This window comes from Corvus hawaiiensis, chromosome 19 (assembly GCF_020740725.1).
Source record: "Corvus hawaiiensis isolate bCorHaw1 chromosome 19, bCorHaw1.pri.cur, whole genome shotgun sequence".
Classification (NCBI taxonomy): domain Eukaryota; kingdom Metazoa; phylum Chordata; class Aves; order Passeriformes; family Corvidae; genus Corvus; species Corvus hawaiiensis.
The window spans coordinates 11,265,284-11,284,889 of record NC_063231.1 but is presented as its reverse complement, the minus strand read 5'-3'; the positions used below and the strand labels follow the sequence as shown (position 1 = coordinate 11,284,889).

The 19,606-nt window shown below is 50.2% G+C and overlaps 1 protein-coding gene across 2 annotated transcripts in view; it reads left to right on the top strand.

Moving 5' to 3' along the window:
* The window catches only part of SHISA6 (shisa family member 6), a 183,766-nt gene that overhangs the window by 149,253 nt on the left and 14,907 nt on the right, over nt 1-19,606 (top strand). The window contains exon 4 of one of the 2 annotated variants that reach the window (XM_048323788.1): nt 9,948-10,010. The exons of the other annotated variant lie outside the window; for it this stretch is intronic. Within the exon in view, the coding sequence (XP_048179745.1) occupies nt 9,948-10,010 (63 nt within the window). The remainder of the gene's footprint in view (nt 1-9,947; nt 10,011-19,606) is intronic. 2 annotated transcript variants of the gene reach the window in all.

Here is a 19,606-nt window from a genome sequence, read left to right as displayed (position 1 = left end):
GCCTCCCAGTACCTGAAAAGGGCTTCAAAAAAGATGGGGAGAGACTTTGGACAAGGGCTGGAGGGCCAGGACACAGGGAATGGCTTCCCACTGCCAGAGGGCAGGGCTGGGTGGGATATTGGGAAGGAATTCCTCCCTGGGAGGGTGCCAGGCCCTGGCACAGGGTGCCCAGAGCAGCTGGGGCTGCCCCTGGATCCCTGGCAGTGCCCAAGGCCAGGTTGGACATTGGGGCTTGGAGCAGCCTGGGACAGTGGGAGGTGTCCCTGCCCATGGCAGGGGTGGCACTGGGTGGGCTTTGTGATCCCTTCCAACCCAAACCACTCCAGGATTCCATGATCTGTCCTCATCTCCTTCAAAGAGTCTGTGCCACCTTCTCCCTGTTGCTGGAATTGAAGCAGTGCCAGAACAGGAGAGGAAATTCTTAGTAAAAAGCAAGATTTTGACACTGTCACACACAGATCTTTCTATAGAATCGCTATTTTGAAAGCCTCTCTTGAATGTGACTTCAGTTAGACTTAAGCAGATGCTTAAAGTTAACCATCTGCTTAATTGCTGATAGGATTAGGATTTAACTAGAGCTCTCCCGTTCTTCCCTAACGCGGAGCCACTTTCTTTGTACCTTGATAAAGCACTTACGGCCATGGCTCATTTTAAGGGCTTGATTAGTGCTGGTGAATTCTTTATATGCTTAAAGATAAGATTCTGATCAGTGTTAGATTGCATCTGGATCTTAATCGTCCTGAAAGCACTGGCCCAGAGCCATGGTTAGCAGTTGAGGGGCATGCAAACGAGCCTCCATCCAGGGAAAAGGAAACACTGGGAACCAGCAGAAGGGTGGGATGGGTTTCACACCATCACAACAGACATGGGAACCAGCAGAAGGGTGGGATGGGTTTCACACCATCACAACAGACACATCCTCGTTCGTGGCCCCTCACAGCCACTTGTTGCTGTGTCACATAAAGAGATCTTTGCTTCTCTGCCCAGATACCTCCAGGCTGGCCATGCCTTGGTGACAGATGAGGAGCAAGTGGATTTCTGTGGCTTCAGAATGATTTAAAACCAGTTAAGGACTTCAGTCTATTTATCTGCATCGTCGTGTTGCTTATAACGCCACACATTTATCACTCCTGAGGCTGGGAAAGCCCTGCTGGGCTCTGGGCAAGCTGGGACCCACCCTCCTCTCCAGAGTCTCTGCATCCTCCTGCAAGGACCTGGTGACAGGGCAAGGACCTGGTGACAGGACAAGGACTGGTCCAAAGCCATTTGGTTCCATGGGAAAAAACCTAAGATTATTTTTCCTGTGATTATGCTTGGAGTGTAGCAGGCAAGGGCTTTGGCTCTCTGCTGATTCCTGTTTCTTTTCAGTCTCAAGAGTGAGATGGGACAGCCAGGCCCTGGTGTTTCCTAAGCGAAAGCTGTGACCAGGGCTTGGACTTCTGCTCTCCAAGTGGATCTGAGGTCCAGCACCCCTGGACCCACTGGAGAGCCCATCTGACAGCGATTTCATCCTCAACTTTTTCTCTTTATACTTCATGGAAGAGGGAAAAACAAGAGGAGGACTTTGTGTTCCCTTCCCTTCTCCTTCCTGCCAATACCATGGGGTTAAAAGGGACCGTGTTACTTCCAAAGGTATTTGCATAATTATCTCTGCGCTCGGAATGTGCAAGAGCTGGCTGTGTTCCACCAGAGATTGCATTTAACTAATCCTGCTTTAGCAACCCAGACTATTTATACCTTCTCAAATCAACTCCATCTCCAGAAATGCCCTTTAAAGGACACATTTTGTTCTCTCCTGGCCATATGTTTTCCCCGTGAGCTGCACATTCTGGACCTGTTTCCAAAGGTTGCCATCCAGGGCTGCTCCCCCAGCTGCTGTTGTGCAGTGCTGGCTGATGTTAGTCATGCAGCCTGCTCAGCTGTTGGATTCCTGATGAAACCAGTCCATATTTATCCAATTACTTTGTGTTTCCGAGACAGGGCGAAGTTCTCAGACACACAGGGGATCCCAGGCACTCATGGTCAACACCAGCCACCTTTGTGCCCTGGGCTTCACAGAACTTTCTCTCCCAGACTGAAAGTCCTTGTTCTTTCTCTTCATCTGGACTTCTTCTGGCCCTTTCTCCACTTTTTTCTCCTGCTTTATTCTGGAACATGTGAGAAAGGGCAGCAAGGGGTTAGCTGAAAACAATGAAAATCAGAGCAAATAAAGCAGGAAATGTTATGGAAAATGCTGAACTCCAGCTCCAGGTGAGTTCAGACATTCCCTTCTGGCTGAGGGGCACCGTGGTTGCTGCTCTCTGGAGCAGAGGCATTGCTGGGGGCATCCCCAGGAAGGAGGTGTCTCTTCTCCAGAGCCTCCCGCTGCTGAGCCAGCCAGGCTCTGGGAAGAGCAGGAAAAGCTTAAAGTTAACCTTGTGACAGAATTCACACTCCACTGTCCGTGAGGAGGAAAAACCATTTCTTCTTCAAGCCAGACACTCCAGAAGGCATCAGCTTCCTTGGAGAGAGAGATTTGGAGCTCTCTGTGACCTTTATCTTCACCATGGTGCTGCTGTTTTTAAAAATATCATTTTAAAGCCAAGATTGGGAAATATTGTTCTCGTGGCTTTGTTTTTCTGCAAGTGCCCTTTTTTGCTGTAGTGGCTTGGAAACAGGAGTTGCATTTTCCTCACGCCAAGCTCTCCCCTGCAGTTTTCTTTGGCAGTGAGGAGCTGCAGGGATGTGCTGGGAGGGAGACATATGCTGGTGTGTAGGGAGCTCGTGAGTGGGCCTGGTTTCCATGTTCCATCGTGGATACGAGGGCTGTGTGGGAGGAGGAGAATCCACTGTGAATGAGTGTGTGATTTGTGCAGCCTTTCAATGCAGGAGACAGATTTTTGTGAGTGAACCCCACGCCCTGTTGTACGAGAACATCCTCCTCACGCTCCCATTTTTACTCAGATATTTGAGGGAGAAGGATTATTTTCCACCTCGCAGCTCAGTGGGCCTTGCTGATTTTTTAGTTTTTTCTTTCTTTTTCTCAGCCATGACCTCCAGAACTTCAGGGCCCACTGCAGCCAAGTGTTCTCCACCTGCAGCTGCACGTGGTGAAGATGTGTCAGGGCAGGGTTGGGTTGGAGATCAGGGAAAGGTTCTTCCCCAGAGGGTGCTGGGCACTGCCCAGGCTCCCCAGGGAATGGGCACGGCCCCGAGGCTGCCAGAGCTGCAGGAGCACTTGGACAGCGCTGCCAGGGATGCCCAGGGTGGGGTTGTTGGGGTGTCTGGGCAGGGCCAGGGGTTGATCTCTGTGGGTCCCTTCCAGCTCAGGGTACTCCCTTGATCCTGTGATTTACCTCCTACTTGATTTCTTAGATTTCATTTAAGCCTTCATCTCCCATAGCCTTAAAATAAGGAACAAACACAACCCAAGCTGGAAAAAAGAGGGGTCAAAAAGCAGCAGAAGACTGAGCTGAAGTCTCCTGTGCAATGTTCACTCACACGCCCTTTAGGCACTCGATGGATATTTTGCAAGTAAAATCCCTGCCTTGAGCACTGCTGGGACAGAGCAGGGAAGGCTCAGGGCTTGTAGCAGAAGCACGAGGCACCAAGGGAAGGATAGGAATTGGGGCAGGGGAAGCACTGGAGCGGTGTCCACGTGACCCTGACATCCCTCTCAGCACTGCTGGGGAGTTCCTGCAGCCAAATCCAGAGATTTGGCAGATCCTGCTGAAGAGCCTGCAGCAGCTCCAGGTGTGAGAAACACCAACCTCCAGCCTGCCCTTGCCATGCCAGCACCTCCCAGAGCACCCACAGCGCTGGGAGGGTGCTGGGCACCCCTGGCAGGGACAGGCCTGGAGGAACCTGAGTTGATCAGAGCCTTTCAAAGTCTCTTTGGTTTCTTGCTCCCCAAAGTTCCAGCACCTCCAGCGTGGTTTTCCGAAGTGCTGAGCTCCAGGGCTGCCACAGGCACGGAATCGTGGAGTCATTCAGGTCAGAAAAGACCTCTGAGACCCCCGAGTCCAACCCAGCCCCTCCACCTCGTTCACCACTGAACCACATCCTCAAGCACCACATCCACATGGTTTTTGAACACTTCCAGGGATGGGGACTCCACCACTTCCTTGGGCAGCCCATTCCAGTGCTTGAGCACCCTTTCTGTGAAGGAATATTCCCCAATATCCAACCTGAGCCTCCCCTGGCCCAGCCTGAGGCCGTTCCCTCTCCTCCTGTCCCTGTTCCCTGCCAGCAGAGCCCGACCCCCCCGGCTGCCCCCTCCTGTCAGGGACTTGTGCAGAGCCACAAGGTCCCCCCTGAGCCTCCTTTGCTCCAGGCTCAGCCCTCCCAGTTCCTTCAGCTGCCCCTCACCAGGAACTTGTGCCCTTGCTACCTTGGCTGGGATGGAGAGTGACAAACCTGAAGTTGAACTGGGCTGGGGGGGCCTTTCCAGTCCCCCTCCTCTAATTGCGTGGCCACTGATTCCACCTGCCTTCATTATTTTTCCCCCAGGTAAACCAGGAGCTGTTCCACCTGCCTTTCCTCCCCCACAAACAGGACATGATTAATTAACAGCTGATTTTGTGCTTGCAAAATCCTATTAAAAATCCCCTGTGTGATATGAAAAATCTGACCTGAGTTTTCCAGGGCTGTTCCTCAAAAGGAATACAGCCTGGCAGGTGTGAGCACACCTGTTCTGGCCTCAGGGCCAGCCCCCAGCCTGCCTGCCAGGAGAGTCTGGGAGCTGTTTGTGCGGCTTGGATGGGTGTAGAGGAAAAGCCTGCATGGAAAATAACAGTTCCATAAGCAGTGCAGGATTTGGATGGCGTGGGGTACTAAAGAACAGGGCCATTCACCGCTTAATGAGGATTAAAATAACTCCTGAATAGCTGCCTTATTCCCTGAGCATCCTGTTCAATGAATGAGTCACAGGATTACAGTTGAAAAATAGGTTGGAATGGTAGAACAAAAACCTGACATGATGAATATCAAACGGAGGGTTTGGGGACAACCTTTCGTTTGGTATTTCCAAGCCCTCTGGTGACTGATGTGCTGACTCTACCTGCAGCTTAACTCTTGGGTTTGTCTTGCCACAGTCCATTTTTGGGGGTCTGTGTGCTGGGGGAGTGCTGGGCAGGTGTGGAAACACTCTGCAAGCAGGAAATTCACAGCACACAAGTACAAAGTAATTAACTATTGGCTCGTGTACACCAAAGGCAGCTGGGGTTTAACGATCTATTAGGCTAAATATTCCTGTGCTCATCACCTCTGAGCCCCGCCTGGGCAGACCTGGCTCGGGAGGGGTTCTGGGCTTCACTTTGCCGCTCTCACTGCCCAAAATCAGGAGAAAAGGGTTGGTGCTTGCTCCCCTTCCCTGCTCAGCTCTGCTTGACCATCCCCTGGAGCAGTTGAAGGACGTTTGCTCCAGGCTTGCCCTCTGGAATACAAATTGTGAACGGAAAATGCCGGAGGGGGCCGGTGGGTGATGAACGAGGAGCTTTGTGCTCAAAGTTATTTCCATTCTCCTCAGCAGGTTTGGGGCTGCTTCCCTCCCTGCCTTCTGGCTCTGCATTTCCTTCCGTTCCTAAAGCCTCGAGTAAGATCAGCCCTGGGAAGGGATTTTCTCTTCATTAGTGAAGGAGGTTTCTCTTCATTATCAAGGAGGTTTCTTGTCATCAGCGCAACAACTGCTCCTTCCACCATGCTCTGGAGATCTCAGCTGGGGCTGGGCAAATGCTGAGGCTGTTGGAAAGACCAGAGGGGCAGAAGGCAAAGAAGTGTTTTTCATGGAATCATCTCGATTGGAAAAGGCCTCTAAGATCAAATAGTCGAACCACCAACCCATGGCCCCAAATCTTTTAAATCCCTTCAGAAATGGCGACTCCACCACTGCTCTGGGTGCTGATGGCTCCTCTTTAGGCCATTTCTTTTGTCCTGTTAACTACAGATTTCAGAGCAGCCTCCAGTACTTTAATAAATTCTCTAAAACGAATGCAAAGTACAGCACGACCATCAGAATGATCATCTATCTGTGTTACAGTTACAGATATATCTGTAATACCGTTGACATATATTAAAAATATCCTTGCTTTGCAGTTTTCATAAGGAATTTTATTAGGAAAGACAGGCTGGAAAATATGGCATTTTCTTTTCATATTCTGACACTTGATTTTTTTTTTTCCCATTACAGAACACAATAAATCAAAGTTTTATTAGTAATATTCCCATATGAAATTCTTGAGACTGAAAAAAAAAAAAAATAGGCTCTGGAGAAGACTGAAGCCAAGTACCAAAGGAAAGGTTAAATCTGTGAAAAAAGGTTGTGTCTCAGGAGGATTTCTCAGCAGGAAGTGCAATGGGAACTCTTTGGGGGCTATTTAAAGTATTCTTTAACAGTTCCTCAGGGTTTTGCACCTTGGTGCAGACAATTCAGGTGGCGATTGTGGTTTAACCCCAGCTGGGGACTTACCCCCACGACGCCAGGAGGATACAGTGGAGAACTGGAAGGCTAAAAGTGAGAAAACTTGTGGATAGAGACAGTTTAATAAAAGAAATAAAATAATAAATGGTAAATGAAAAGGAACGTGTCCTCCGTGCGCGTGCCTTCCCCTGTTTGCAAAGGCGTGGGAGCACTGGTTCCCTTTTTTCCAGTGAAACATCTCATTCTTTCTGCTGGTTATTTTATCTGATCGCTCCTCCAGCTGTGCTCAGAAATTTCCTATTGTGGTCTGGCAATTCAGAGCCCTGTGGGTCCTTTCTTCTCCTAATGGAGTTTCCTGGTAAATGGCTTTGAACTCAGATCCTTGTCTCAGCAATAGATAAGCTTCTGCCTAACTGGCACTTCACAATTAACAGCATTATCTTGTTAAACCTGAAGAGGTGTAGGAAGGCTCAGCCATCATTTTAAAGCGTTTTATTGCTTAGAAAGTGTTTACAAAGGGCTACAGAAGTGGTAAATGAAGCCCAGCGCTGCATTCAGATGCTTGATTAGCTCAGACGCATCAAAATGCCAACAGTTCGGGTTCTGGCGGGGTTGGATGCCATTGCTTCAGCAGGAGCCTCAAAACACCAGAGGTTTTTAGAGGGGAAAAAGGAAAAAGGAAAGGAAAAAGGAAAGGAAAAAGGAAAGGAAATTGGATGTGAAATGAAAAGTTGCTCAGAATCAGAAGACGGTGGTTCCTATTCAGGTGCAACTGTCCTCAGTGAAGACCCAACTTCCCCCAGGAGTGAGGTTGTGGGAATAAGTGACCCGTGAGTGTTCGCAGGAGAGAGAAACCTCTGCTGGTTCCCTCCTGGCGCAGTTGCTGTGTTCAGGCTGTGTCTGTTCCTGTTCCAAACACCGGCGTTTCACACCTCGAGTGTCCCCATCTCTGTGTCCCCTCTCGCCTGGCAGCTCCTGCAGCACCAGCAGGAACAGCGCACACAGACTTTGGGGTTTGGGTGTTTTCTGCCGCTTGGTCTGTAAATGAGCTTTGCTGGAGCCACGCTGGAAGTCCTTGCTCTCCTTGGCGTGACTGCAGCCCACGCCTGGCTGGAGCCCAGAGGGACGGGCACAGGAGCCACAGGCTCCTCTAGAAGTGTGTGGAAGGATGGAGACCTCCGGGGGAAATTCATCTTTCCCAGGCTTGCAGGACAGAAGTGTCTGTGGAGCAATTTAGTCATGCTCGATGAACTTATCAGCTGCAAATGTCAAGGAGAGGCCATCAAGAAATAAAACAGGCTCGTTACTCACTACCTGCTTTGCAGCCTCAGAAAGAGATCCGATAACGTATTAATATGGGAATAAACGGGGGGTAAAAGAACCGCTGGAACTCGTGCCGGGCACGGGATGAAGATGAGGGAGCGATGCGCCCTTGTGGCAAAGGAGGCCACCAGCATCCCGGGCTGCGCCCGCGGGAGCGGGGCCAGCGGGGCACGGACGGCGTCCGGCAGCACCGGGGACGAGCAGCTGGGAAGCCTGTGGGCCACTTATTCAAGGACACTTGAGGTGTCCCTGTGGACCTGGGCTTCTCTCAAGGTTTGCTCAACTCGTGCTGGCAGCCAGGCCCTTTCATTTTCCCATCTGCCCGGGGTACACCGAGTGCCTGGATTCTGGATGGAGCAGGAAGCAGGTGAAGATGCCTAAATAAACTCTGATTTTATTCCTGGTTGCACCCAGACACTCGCCACAGTGAGGGAGAGCAGCTCCCACCGAGATAAATGAGCAGCCAACACACAGAAACAAATCATGGCAACTTAACCTTTTTTTCTTTTTTTTGCTGTGTTTTATGGCCAGGGAGGAATAATTCGTATTAAGGATCATGACCTTAGCAAGATTTCCAGGAGTTTCTAGCAAAGCAATGTGAGATTAATTAGAGAAGTGGGTTGTTAATGAACCTGTCTGGGGTAGAGGCCACGAGGGCTGAGTGACCATTCAGGGATCAAATATCAGGGGAAGGATGGGCTGATGTGGTTCTGGATTTGGTCTCTTTGTTCCTGGTGGAAAAGGAATTTGCTTATTAAATTTGCAGGTGATATGAAGCTTGCATGACCGTAAGTCTATTAGAGAACAGGATTAGAATTTAAAATGTTCTTGACAAATTGGATAAATAGCCTGAAAATAAATTGATTAAATGGAGAAAAATGAGATGCCTCAGGCTGAAGCAGGAATACTAAAAAGCCTTGTCTGTGTTGGAGAACAATTGGAGAGTTCCTTGGAAAAGTAATAAGGAATCACAAAGGATCATAAACTTTACACGAACCAGGAAAAGAGAAGTATTTCAAGTTTGTGTGAACAAGAGAAGCTGACTTGGGACAATCCAGGCATTCCACTCTGTCCTGGTTAGAAACACATCCCAGACTTGAGAAGGATCTGGGTCAGTGGGAGCAGAGGGTGCTGGAATGACAGGGGTCCAAGGGAAAGCCAGTTTTATAGGGAAACAGGAAAGGAATGGTGTTAGCATGAAGGACGAAGGAGCACATGCTAACTGTGGTCATGAAGAGCTGTGGCAGAAATAAGGGGGATTCTCTCCACATCCCTGGGAGACAGGAGAGAAGGAACTGGTCTGAAAAGCAGAAAGAAAGGCCCAGTGACACAGATCTTCGGGGGAGAAAGTGAGATATCCATGAAAGGTTTGGGAATAGTACAGGAGGCACTGGACTAACCCCCTGCACCAGGAGAGCAGGACATGAAAGATTCCTAGAGATCTCCTCTCATCCTACACTGCTACAGCTCCATCCATGATGGAAAGGTCTGGACAAAGAGCTCATTCCTTACTGGAGTAGGTGTGGAAACTAAAGCTCGTGGAGGTTTATCAGGAGCCCCTTATCTGATCCTTTTATTGCAGTGAGAAGGAGACAGAGTTGTTTCCCACCGCCAAGGGCAGTTCCCAGCCCCAGTTCCAGCAGTGACTCTGCCATGGATTGTTTCCCCTGCACGGGGTGCCTCAGTCTCACAGGATTGCCCCTTCCTGGGCAGGGACCCACAGCCCCTGTGCAGCTGTTAAACTCCCCGACGCCACACCTTTGGCTGCTCTCTGCACTCACACAGGACGTGCTGCTTGTGCTTGTGCTCACAGTGGCCCAGGCTGGGCTTGGGTGGTTGGGGCTCACATCCTGAAAACCTCCAGAGCTCCAAAGCTCTGTGCTCGATGGAGCTGGAGCTGTGGGATGGGGGCCTCAGGAACAGCCCACCCCTGTGGGCACAGCTGGGTGTGCTCCTGCCTGGACGTGTTTCTCACCTTTGCAGAGAACCCTCATTTGCAGGCTCAGCAGAAGGGGAGCAGATTCCCATTATCGTGTTCTCCTTGCATCTGGAATTTTAAGTGAACTGCATAACAGAATCTTCTGCTTTCTTAAGCATTTCCTTCTCCTTCCTTTAATCATGCTGAGATTTCCTGCGATACTGTGAGCTGTAATTATCATCTGCAGATCAGTGGCGGTGCTAAGCTGGTTCTTAAAGGGATTTTTTTTCTTTTTTCTGTGAATTTCAGATGACCAAGAACAAAATTATAATCACCTGATACTAAACAGTGCCACCCAGACACCTACACATGGTAAGAGAAAGCAAAGAGCAAAATTACACACGTTGTAACTTTCCTCTGCCAGCCAGTAACGTTTACTGGCACCAAAGTGTGCTTGATGTTAATGGAAATATTCCTCTGGTGATGCTGCATGGCTGATGGTTCCCATCAACATTAAACACAGGACCATATTTTCAATGGTGTGCCCAGGGAAATATGGCCCAGTCTTTTCTAGGTGTGCTGATCAGCCTCGTGTCTAATTCCAAGATACTCCTCTGTTTCCCACTTCGTTTCCTCCACCTCACCCCAGCCTGGAGAGGTTTCTTCACTCCCTCCATGGCCAGAACCTGCCTCTCTCTGCTCAGCCCTGTCCCCCAGCCCTTCTGTCCCCTCCTTTGGGTTTCCCTGAGCAGCACTGGAGCCTGGGCTGTGTCTCCCCTCCCTGGGAGCCACCACAGACCAGTCAAACCCCAGCAGCTCCTGGCTCCATCCACCCCCAGGCCAGTCCCTGCCACCCAAACCCTGTTCCCAGTCTCTGTGCAATCAGACCAATTTCTGATTGATCCCTCAGGTCCCCTCTGCTTTCTTCCCTCTTCTGCTGCTGCCTTGTCTTGGTCCTGTCCGTGTCCCTCCCTGCACCCTTTGCCTTTGGAATGGGATCCATTCCTCCAGCGTTGGCAGCTGGGACCTTCCTCCTGCTGGAAGCACTCAGTAAATCTCATCTCAAACGCTTCTGGCAGTGCTGGGTCTCTGTATTTGTTACTCTTTTTGTCCTGGCGTTTGTTTTGAATTCTGAAACCTCATCCTGACTATTCTGGAGCTGATTTATTGTGAGTTGTGTTCATGTGTAGAGATCTCCCTGTTGCTAAGGAGGGTGGGAGAACAATTGCCCTTGGAAAGATCACCCAAAACCTTCGGGGTTTCTCCTTCCCAGCGGAGGCAGGCAGCTCTTCAGCCTGCAAGTTGCTTCCATGGTAAGACTGTGTTATTAGGGCTTCAGTTTCTGTCTTCCAAAAACTCCAGGAGGAGCAGTGTCAGCTCTAAACTCACCAGTGCCACAGCAGTATTTATTGAGCCTGAACTGACAGCCTCCAGTGCTCCTCAGACTCCTTGTTCTGTTTACTTCTTCACCTTCCTGAGGAAAAAAAAAGAAGAAAACAGAGAAATAGGGCTGAAATTGTGTTTTCTTCTCTTTGGTCTTGCTACTCCTTCTTAAAATCCAGCCCCTGCTGGGCTCTGAGCTGCCCCAGGAGAGGGCCCTTAACCTGTGTCTGCCCAGGAGCTTTAATGGAGCCCCAGCATCAGGGTCCCATTGCATCCAAGAACTCCAGGGAATGTGCTAAGACAATTAAATTTCCCTCTGCTCTTAACAGATGCTTTGCTTTTTCATGTACCTAAGAGACAAAAACACAAAGGCAGATACACTCATGATCTTGGATTCCTTGTGCTTCCTGTGTCTTAATAATTTGGTTGTTCCGAGTGGCTTGGATGAGCTGACTACAAATAACTGTGTGATTCAGAGGTTCATCTTCTCCCTGAGTTCTCCATATGGCCATGGGTGCTTTTGTTCCTTCCCCTCGTGTGTGCTGCTGCTGGTGAGCCATTGCTTGGCGAGTCTGAAACGATATTTGGACTTTTCAAGTAAGACATCAGAAGAGCTTGCAGGATTCAGAATTACTGCTGAAACTGTGACCAAGGTTTAATTTAATTCCTTCCCCAGCTGGGGCATGGGGTGCATTTGCTGTGTGGTTATGCAGATTTGGAGGTGGACAGGAGCACTGTGTTCACCAGCTGGTCCCTCAGCCTGTCCCTGGCACCCCCCGTGCTGTGACAGCCTCTGAAGGAGGCAGAGTGAGGGGCCTGGGCTCAGTTCACCCTTAAGTGCAGTAAAAGAGCAGCTGAAGGTTGCCAGGATTCCAGCCTGAGCCAGCAGGGCAGCGGCTGTGGGTGACATGCAGCCAAAAATCCCTCTTGTGCCTGGAGCAGCTCCCTAGGGTCTCACCCCACAGGGATGCACTCCGTGGGTGTGCAGGGTGAGCTGGAAACCTGGAATTCCTGTCAGGATCAGAGCTCAGCTGCTGTGGGCTGGTGTCTTCACAGCCTTCACCTGTAATTCCTGAGTCTCCAAGCTCCCTCCATGCTGGGCCTGAGCAGCAGAGGATTCCCACACCCAGCTGTGCAGACCCCGAGCCTGGGGCTCTGCAGGAGAGCTCCTCACGGAGAAGGAAGGAAAGCCAAGTTCCCTTTCCCCTTCCTGCACTGGCTGGGCCTTTGGAAAAGCAGAGCCAAGTGCACCAACCCAGCTGTTTTCCCAAAGGTCTTGGGAATCACAGCAGGATCTCAGCATCTGGGAGTGATCCAGGTGTGCAGCAGGGCAGCCATTCCCTGTTTGGGGAATCGTAATGGGATCTCAGTGTGCAGGAGAGATCCAGATGTGCAGTGGGGCAGCTGTTCCACCAAGCAGCGTTCTGGGCAGACCCTGCTGCAGCCCTGGCAGGGCCATGGTTCAGCTGAGCAAGGCAGAGGGTGGCCAACATCTGTTTCCATGGCAGATGCTCTCCAGCTCCTCATGTCCTGCTGCCTCCAGCTGCCACAAAGGAACAAATCCCAGGGGATCAGAGCAATCCATGCTCACAAGGAAGGAGGAGAACAAAGAAGAAGCAGGTTTGACCTTAGGTTTTGGAGCTGTTCTGCTGCAGGTCCCCAGGGTTAAACCCCCAGGGGCTCTGGTTTAACCTGGCAGGGGGTGGCATTTTCGGGGCACAACCTTTCAGTGCCAAGGGGCTGCCCACCACAGAGCTGGGATTACCCTGAGCTCTTCCCGTGCAGGAAGGAATCACCACTAATTAACAGAGGGGTCACAGTTAATCTGCTCTGTCAGGCTGCTCTCACCTTGTTAGCGCAGAGCTGGGAGGGGGAGTCTCCCTTCCCTCCCTGCCTGGCTGGCACAGAGGGCTGGAAAATCTGGTATCTTGGGGAAGACAATTCCCAACGGGATCAGGAGAAGTGACCACAGGCAGGTGAGTCCCAGGAGGTGGCCAGGGCCAAGCTGGACGGGGCTTGGAGCCCCTGGAAGGTGTCCTTGCCCATGGCAGGGGTGGCATTGGATGAACTTTAAGGTCCCTTCCAGCCCAGCCCCTCCTGGGACTCCACAGTTCCATGACTCTCCCAACCCAGGGTCTGCAATCCCCGGATTTCAGTTCTGCTGCTGTTGAGGGCTCTGAATTTACCACTCTGACTCGGAGCATCCCACATCTTCCAGGAATCCCTTGGTTTTTTCCTGCTGCCGGACTATTCCTGCCCCAGATTCCCTCCCAGGACACCAAATGTCCCATTCCAGAGCTACCTGCAGCCCTTTAGAAACCTCAGCCTGAATCTGCTTTCAGTGACAGACTTCAGACCTCAATTCCACTGAAATCAGAATTTTCCTGTGGATTTCCTTAACTCTAGACTTTATTTCTACCTCAGCTGCAGATTTGAGCTGCAAATGAAGAACTCTACAGCAGTTTTAGGAAGTGTAGTGATTTGTATGTAAAATGTGAGTGGGAGGGAGCAAGTATTAGGCTCTAAGCACAACCAAGTTTTACATATGAAATGCAGCTAAATCTTTTGATACATTAATTTATCTCGCTTAGATATTCAGCCTTCACACAAAATAAGCACATAAAATGATTTTCCCATAAAAACATTAAAATATGAAGGAAAAAAAATGAGCTGGGGGCACAAAAGAGAACTGAGCATCAGCTCTAACAGAAATACACACTGACTGCCTGGGCTCAGTTTCTGCTCAGCTTATTGCTGTATTTTTCACTGCTGCTGAAGTTTCATCTCATTATATTTAGTGCATATATAATTATCCTAACCTTAAGAACACCTAATAAACAATTTTTTTTTACATCTTTATAAATACCAAGCACATTTCCAAATAATACAGCGAGAAGGAAGTTCATAGCACGATTTTTATGTCAGTTAATTGCATTTGACAATCATCTCAAAAAATACTTGGTAAACCACCATGAGCAGCCAATTACTTCAAGGTTTTAATGTGGCCAATTTGTTTTTCCATGGATGATGCCTGGGATTGCTCTGATGGAGGCAAATTTCATTTTATAGCTGTACTTGTGTGAGCTTTTACCAGATTCCTCTCTGTACTCATGTAGGTGTTTGTCTTTTTTATATTTCTCCTTTCTTTTTCTTTCTTTTCTTTCTTTTCTTTCTTTTCTTTCTTTTCTTTCTTTCCTTCCTCCCTCCCTCCCTTCTCCTCTTTATTCTCTCTTCTCTTCTCTTCTCTTCTCTTCTCTTCTCTTCTCTTCTCTTCTCTTCTCTTCTCTTCTCTTCTCTTCTCTTCTCTTCTCTTCTCTTCTCTTCTCTTCTCTTCTCTTCTCTTCTCTTCTCTTCTCTTTTCTCTTCTCTTCTCTTCTCTTCTCTTCTCTTCTCTTCTCTTCTCTTCTCTTCTCTTCTCTTCTCTTCTCTCTTTTCTCTTTCTTTTCCTTCCTTCTCTTCCCCCTTCTTTCTCTTTTCTTCATTTCAAAAATCCAGGCTGTCTTCCTTCCCACACACTAATAGGGCTTTGGGGGATATATTGCTGAAAAAATCCTTGCATCAATTTTCTAACATCAGACCAGAAGCTTCAATTTGGGGCAATCCCAGAAGATATGAAAATGATTCCCAATTCTGTCACATCTCCTCCAGCAATTTGTTGAGAGTTTTGTGTCTATTGTGTTTAAGACACTGTTTACAAAATCCTAACAATTAAGGACTGTTTAAATTAGCTTTATCCCCGGTAGAAATATATGGGAGAAAATGAGAAGTTAATCAGATGTGCAGCACAGAACCCACAGAACAGACAGACACTTGATGTCCTGACCTTCTGCAGGGCTGAGATGGCAGTGGGAGGGAGACATCCAGGGCTGACAGGGCTGGAGCACCCAGCCCCAGCTCCTGGTGCATCCACGGTGCCCTTTGGGGTGCCAGGGCCTGACTCCTGCTCTGCTCAGCAGAGTGCACAGACTGCTGTGGTGCAATACAGGCTCAGTTCTGGAAATGGAGCTCCTTGGAAAATCAGGGCCACATCCACCTGCCGTGCCCTGAGAGCTGCTGGCCGTGCCCTGAGAGCTGCTGGCCGTGCCCACAGTGCAGAGCCGCGCTCTGTGCTGGGCTGTGCTGGGTTGCTGGGGACGTGGTTGGACCGAGGGAGGTTGGACTCACCCTGGATGAGGTTTGTGCTGCCCTCCCTTCAGTCACAGTCACAGAAACCTGGAATGGTGTGGGCTGGAAGGGGCCTTACAGTCATCCATTTCCAACCAGAGCACAGCTTGTGGCTGCCCCTGGATCCCTGGCAGTGCCCAAGGCCAGGCTGGACAGGGCTGGGAGCAGCCTGGGACAGTGGAAGGTGTCCCCTGCCCGTGGCAGGGGTGGCACTGAGTGCTCTTTATGATCCCTTCCAAACCAGACCAAACCAAACCAAATCATTCCATGGCTGTGTGACTTTCCCTTCAGAACCAGCTCCCTCTCCCTGCCCTGAGGAGCTCTGGGCATGAGGCGCTTGCAGAGGTGGGGGCAGGCACCAGTTTGTAATGGTCTCAAACCCAGTAAGAACAAGCCCCAGCTGCACACAGCCCCCAGTGCTGGCAGCTCTGCTGCCAGAGCCAGGTGTGGTGTTCTGCAGCCCATGCAAAGGCAGCAAACCCCAGCAGAAGGAGCAGATCCTTTCCTCTGACTGCTCGGTGCAATTCTCATTTCCGCAGCTCTCCCTTTCAGTGGAATTGGCAGCGTTGCTCCTCTCAGCCCAGTTGTGGGGTGTGACTGCAATGCTCTGTGTGCCCAGGAGCCTTTCCAGGCTCATCCTTCTGGGTGGCAGTGCTCAGGGATGTCATCATTGCCATGCAGTGCGTGGTGCACCCCTTCCCTCTGCACCTTCCTCCTTCAGGCTGCTGCTCAGTTCTCGGCCAGGAGCCCTGCAGGACCCGATCCTAGAACCATCCTGACAGGCACAGGGTTTTTAGCACTGGCAGAATTCAAAACCCTCCATCTCCAGCTCATATAAATGAGGGCAGCTACTCACAGGAGAGCTCTGATTTACACCACAGAGGACCTGACCTGGAAATGTAGAAACCTCCTGGAGATTAGTCATGAGAAATGCAAAGCACTATTAATAACAGTGTTTGTAACACGGAGAAACAGAAGTGTGAAAACACAAACACTGAAGATATCTGTTATAAATTTTAATTTGAGTCTGCGAACATCCATTTATTTGCCTGCTCTGACAGTGTGTCACTTCAGGATGGCCTGGGAACTCAGAGTCCTGGCACAGAAGGCTCCAGAACGTCATCAGTGCTACCAGATTTTCCTGAGGAATGGGGCCCTTTGTAAGGACTTGCGTCAGAATCCGAGGCTTTGCGTCTGAGCCTTCAAAGGGCTGAGCAGAAGGCAGTGCTGGGGGAGCAGGGAGTGCTCTGACAGAGCGCTGGAGCTGTGCTGAGCTGAAGCTGAGCAGCAGAAGGCTGGGTTGTAGCAGCTTCTCCTAGGTGACATTGTTTGCTTTCTCTGGGTGAATGTTTTAAAATGCATCTGTTGAAATGTCTTGCAGAATTCGCACAACATATGTGCAGACTCAAATGCAAATCTGCAGCACATCCCTTTTGCCACTTGAGCTTTGTTTAGAACTTTGCCATCAATTCACTTTCTTTTTTCTTTTGGTTTTTTTTTTTGGTTTTGGGTATCATCTGCTCCCGTCCTGCACATGAAAGGTTTTGTGCCTTGTGTAAACACACTTTGAAACTGTCTTCCAACAACAGGGGCAGAGCGAGATGTGACAAGAAGACTTCAGGTCTAATCTCCACAGCTCTGGAAATCCTGAAACTTCTCTGAGCCCTGAACTTGCAGAGAGTTTGCAAAGCAGTGGCAGAGAGAGGAGGCTCTGCCTCAGCTCGGAGGGGCTTTGTTTCCTTGTTAGATGAAAAAGCAGCCGAGTGCATGGGTCCAGCAGAGCAGTGAATTCGTGTGTCCACCTTCACTGCAATGGCCCAGGCACAGCTGGACTGCAGGACGCACACGCACGTGGTGCCACGCCAGTCCCAGGACATTCTCCTGTTTAGATCAGGGTGCAGTAGGAGCACGGGCAGTGCTCCCAGCCCTCCTGCAGGGCAGCCCCTTCCCCAGCCCCTGCACAGCAGTGTGGGCAGGGCAGGAGCCTCTCAGAGCCCAGCCCAGGGATGCTCTGGTTCCCACAGAAACACAGTAGGATTCAGACTGGCCTGGCAATTCTGGCTCGTGGAGCAGAAGAAATGCACCCACCTTGCTCGGTAGGGCTCTAGGAGGAGAGATTAGAGCTCCACAGAGTTCCCTGCTCCCTTCCTGAGCTCCTCGTGCCAGCGTTGTGACTTCTGGGCTGGGCTGTGCCTGGTACCAGCCCTGCCAGGGCTGGAGCATCCCTGCTCAGAGCACTGTGCAACCTCTGCTGCCTGGAGGATGAGGAAATGCTGCAGAGCTGAGCCCTCTCCTGCTGAATTAATCAGAGACATCGGCAGAATTTTAAAGCGTTGCATTGACTGTGCCAAGGTGTGGCTGTGGCAAGGAGAGTTTAGAACCCAAGAGAAATGGCATTGCTGGGGGAGGTTCCCGTGGCTGCTGTGTGTTCTCTGGGCTGGGTGAGCTCCATCTCCTGCCTGTTCCTCTGAAAATCCCTGTGCCACGCTGGATGGTGTGTCAGAAAATGGGCACAGAGCTGCAGGATAGTGCTGAGGAAAATGGGGACTAAACCTGGCTTGCAGAGGTAATCCCAGTAACCATGGGACAGAGCTCGTGTTCCAGTGGTTATCTCCAGCTGCCCAGAGTGTAGAGCTGGACTGGGATGAGAGGGAATGCGGGGGAACACAGCAGGGAACAGTCTCAGCTGCCCTGCAGGGAATGGGAGACCTTTTTATTGATTATTGATTTAATAATTCTTGGTTATGGCCTGCAGCTCCCATAGGAGCCCACAAACACCACAAAGAAAGAGGAGAGAGACCAGAGACAAGCGTGACTCAAATATATGGCAGGAGTGAAAAACTGCTGAGAAACTTGTGCTGAACTGGCATCAGAATATAAATTGCACGAGATATTTCTCCTTACTAGTTCCCTGATCTCCCCCTCAAACCACATTATGCAAAGACATCTGAAATTAGCTTTGGTCATTTCAGTTTATCCCTTATTTTGCTGAGTGATGGGCAGTGGATTTCAAGGTGACTTCTCATTTGCCAGAATCATTCCGCTCTGTTCCTGAGTGACTGGATGGAAAACGCAGCAAGGAGAGGAACTGATCCTGCACCAGCCCATCAGATAAACGTGTGGCACTTAATTTCACACACCTCATGCAAGCAGTCAATTAATGCTCCTGCTTTGGCACCAAGCACAAGCTCCAAGCATATGACTGGGCTCATTGCAGCATGTCCAAACGCCCATGAAAATGGAGATTAGCTCCAGGTTCTGGCTGAGGAATTTGCAACGAGATGTTACCCCAGGGTCCTTGCCACACAAGCACGAGTAGGAGTGGGGACATGGTTTCAATGCTGATACAGTCTCTGTTTACTGGATAATATCTAATCAATTGTTTCCAGCCCCCTGATGAATGCAATGCACTCCCTGATCCTGCAGCCAGTCTATTAGACATGGATTGAAGTCATCAGCAAGGAAATGATGCTCTCTGAGAGGTGACGCTCCAGCTCGCTTGGGGCCGTGCTCTTTCTGCCAGAGCAGAGCCCTGTTCTGGGAGAGCAGAGAGGAACAGAAGCGATGGGAAGGGAGAGTTTATGAACCGAGGTGGTTATGGCATTGTTGGGAGGAGTTTTTCACAGTGCTGAATTCTGTAAGGAAGTCAGGACTGCCTCAGCCTGTCTTTGACACCGTGCAGAGCTGAGGGTGGGTGTCAGGAACGTTAAAATATCCAGGGGAAGAACACTTGTGGAAGCAGCTCTGGATCCCTGTGCACAGACACACAGGGGAGGTGCTGGGTTCATTTCCAGGCAGCAGGAGCACCGAGGACGTGGCGAAATGAAAAATGCAGAGAGCAGGAAAATGTTCTGCTGTCCAACAAACAGAGCTCCAGAGGGCAGAAAGGCAGCAGGGGAGGGGATGGCCTCACTCTTCCAGATGTTTTTTGGAGGGAGCAGATTCACTTATGAGTCAGGTCTAGAAAAATGTCTGTGAAATATCTGCCCTGTTCTTGGGTGCATTTTGGGTTGAACTTTTTTCTGGGAAATGGGAGAAGTTAGCGAATGTCTGGACACTGCACAAAGCCAACACATGTTCCACATGAGATTCCCCTGCTGCTCTGGCACTTTGGGGCAGAATTTGTGCTTTTATCTCAACCAGCCCATGGTGCAGAGGCTGCAGGAGGGTTTGGGGCAGGTGAGTGTGCACTGACCATGCCCTGCTCTTCATGGGGACACTTCAGGGGTGCACAGCAGGAATATGTGAACCCAAGACTTGAACGTTCTGCTGCTCTTGCAGAGAATTTACCCCTCTGATTTCATTTTCAGACCATACTGGAAGTGGCCACCTCCTTGGTCTTTTGCCTCAGCTACTGAACCCCATCACTGCTCTCACTCTGACAGAGCCCACTGGTGTCTGCTCTAGGTTTGCTTCCAATA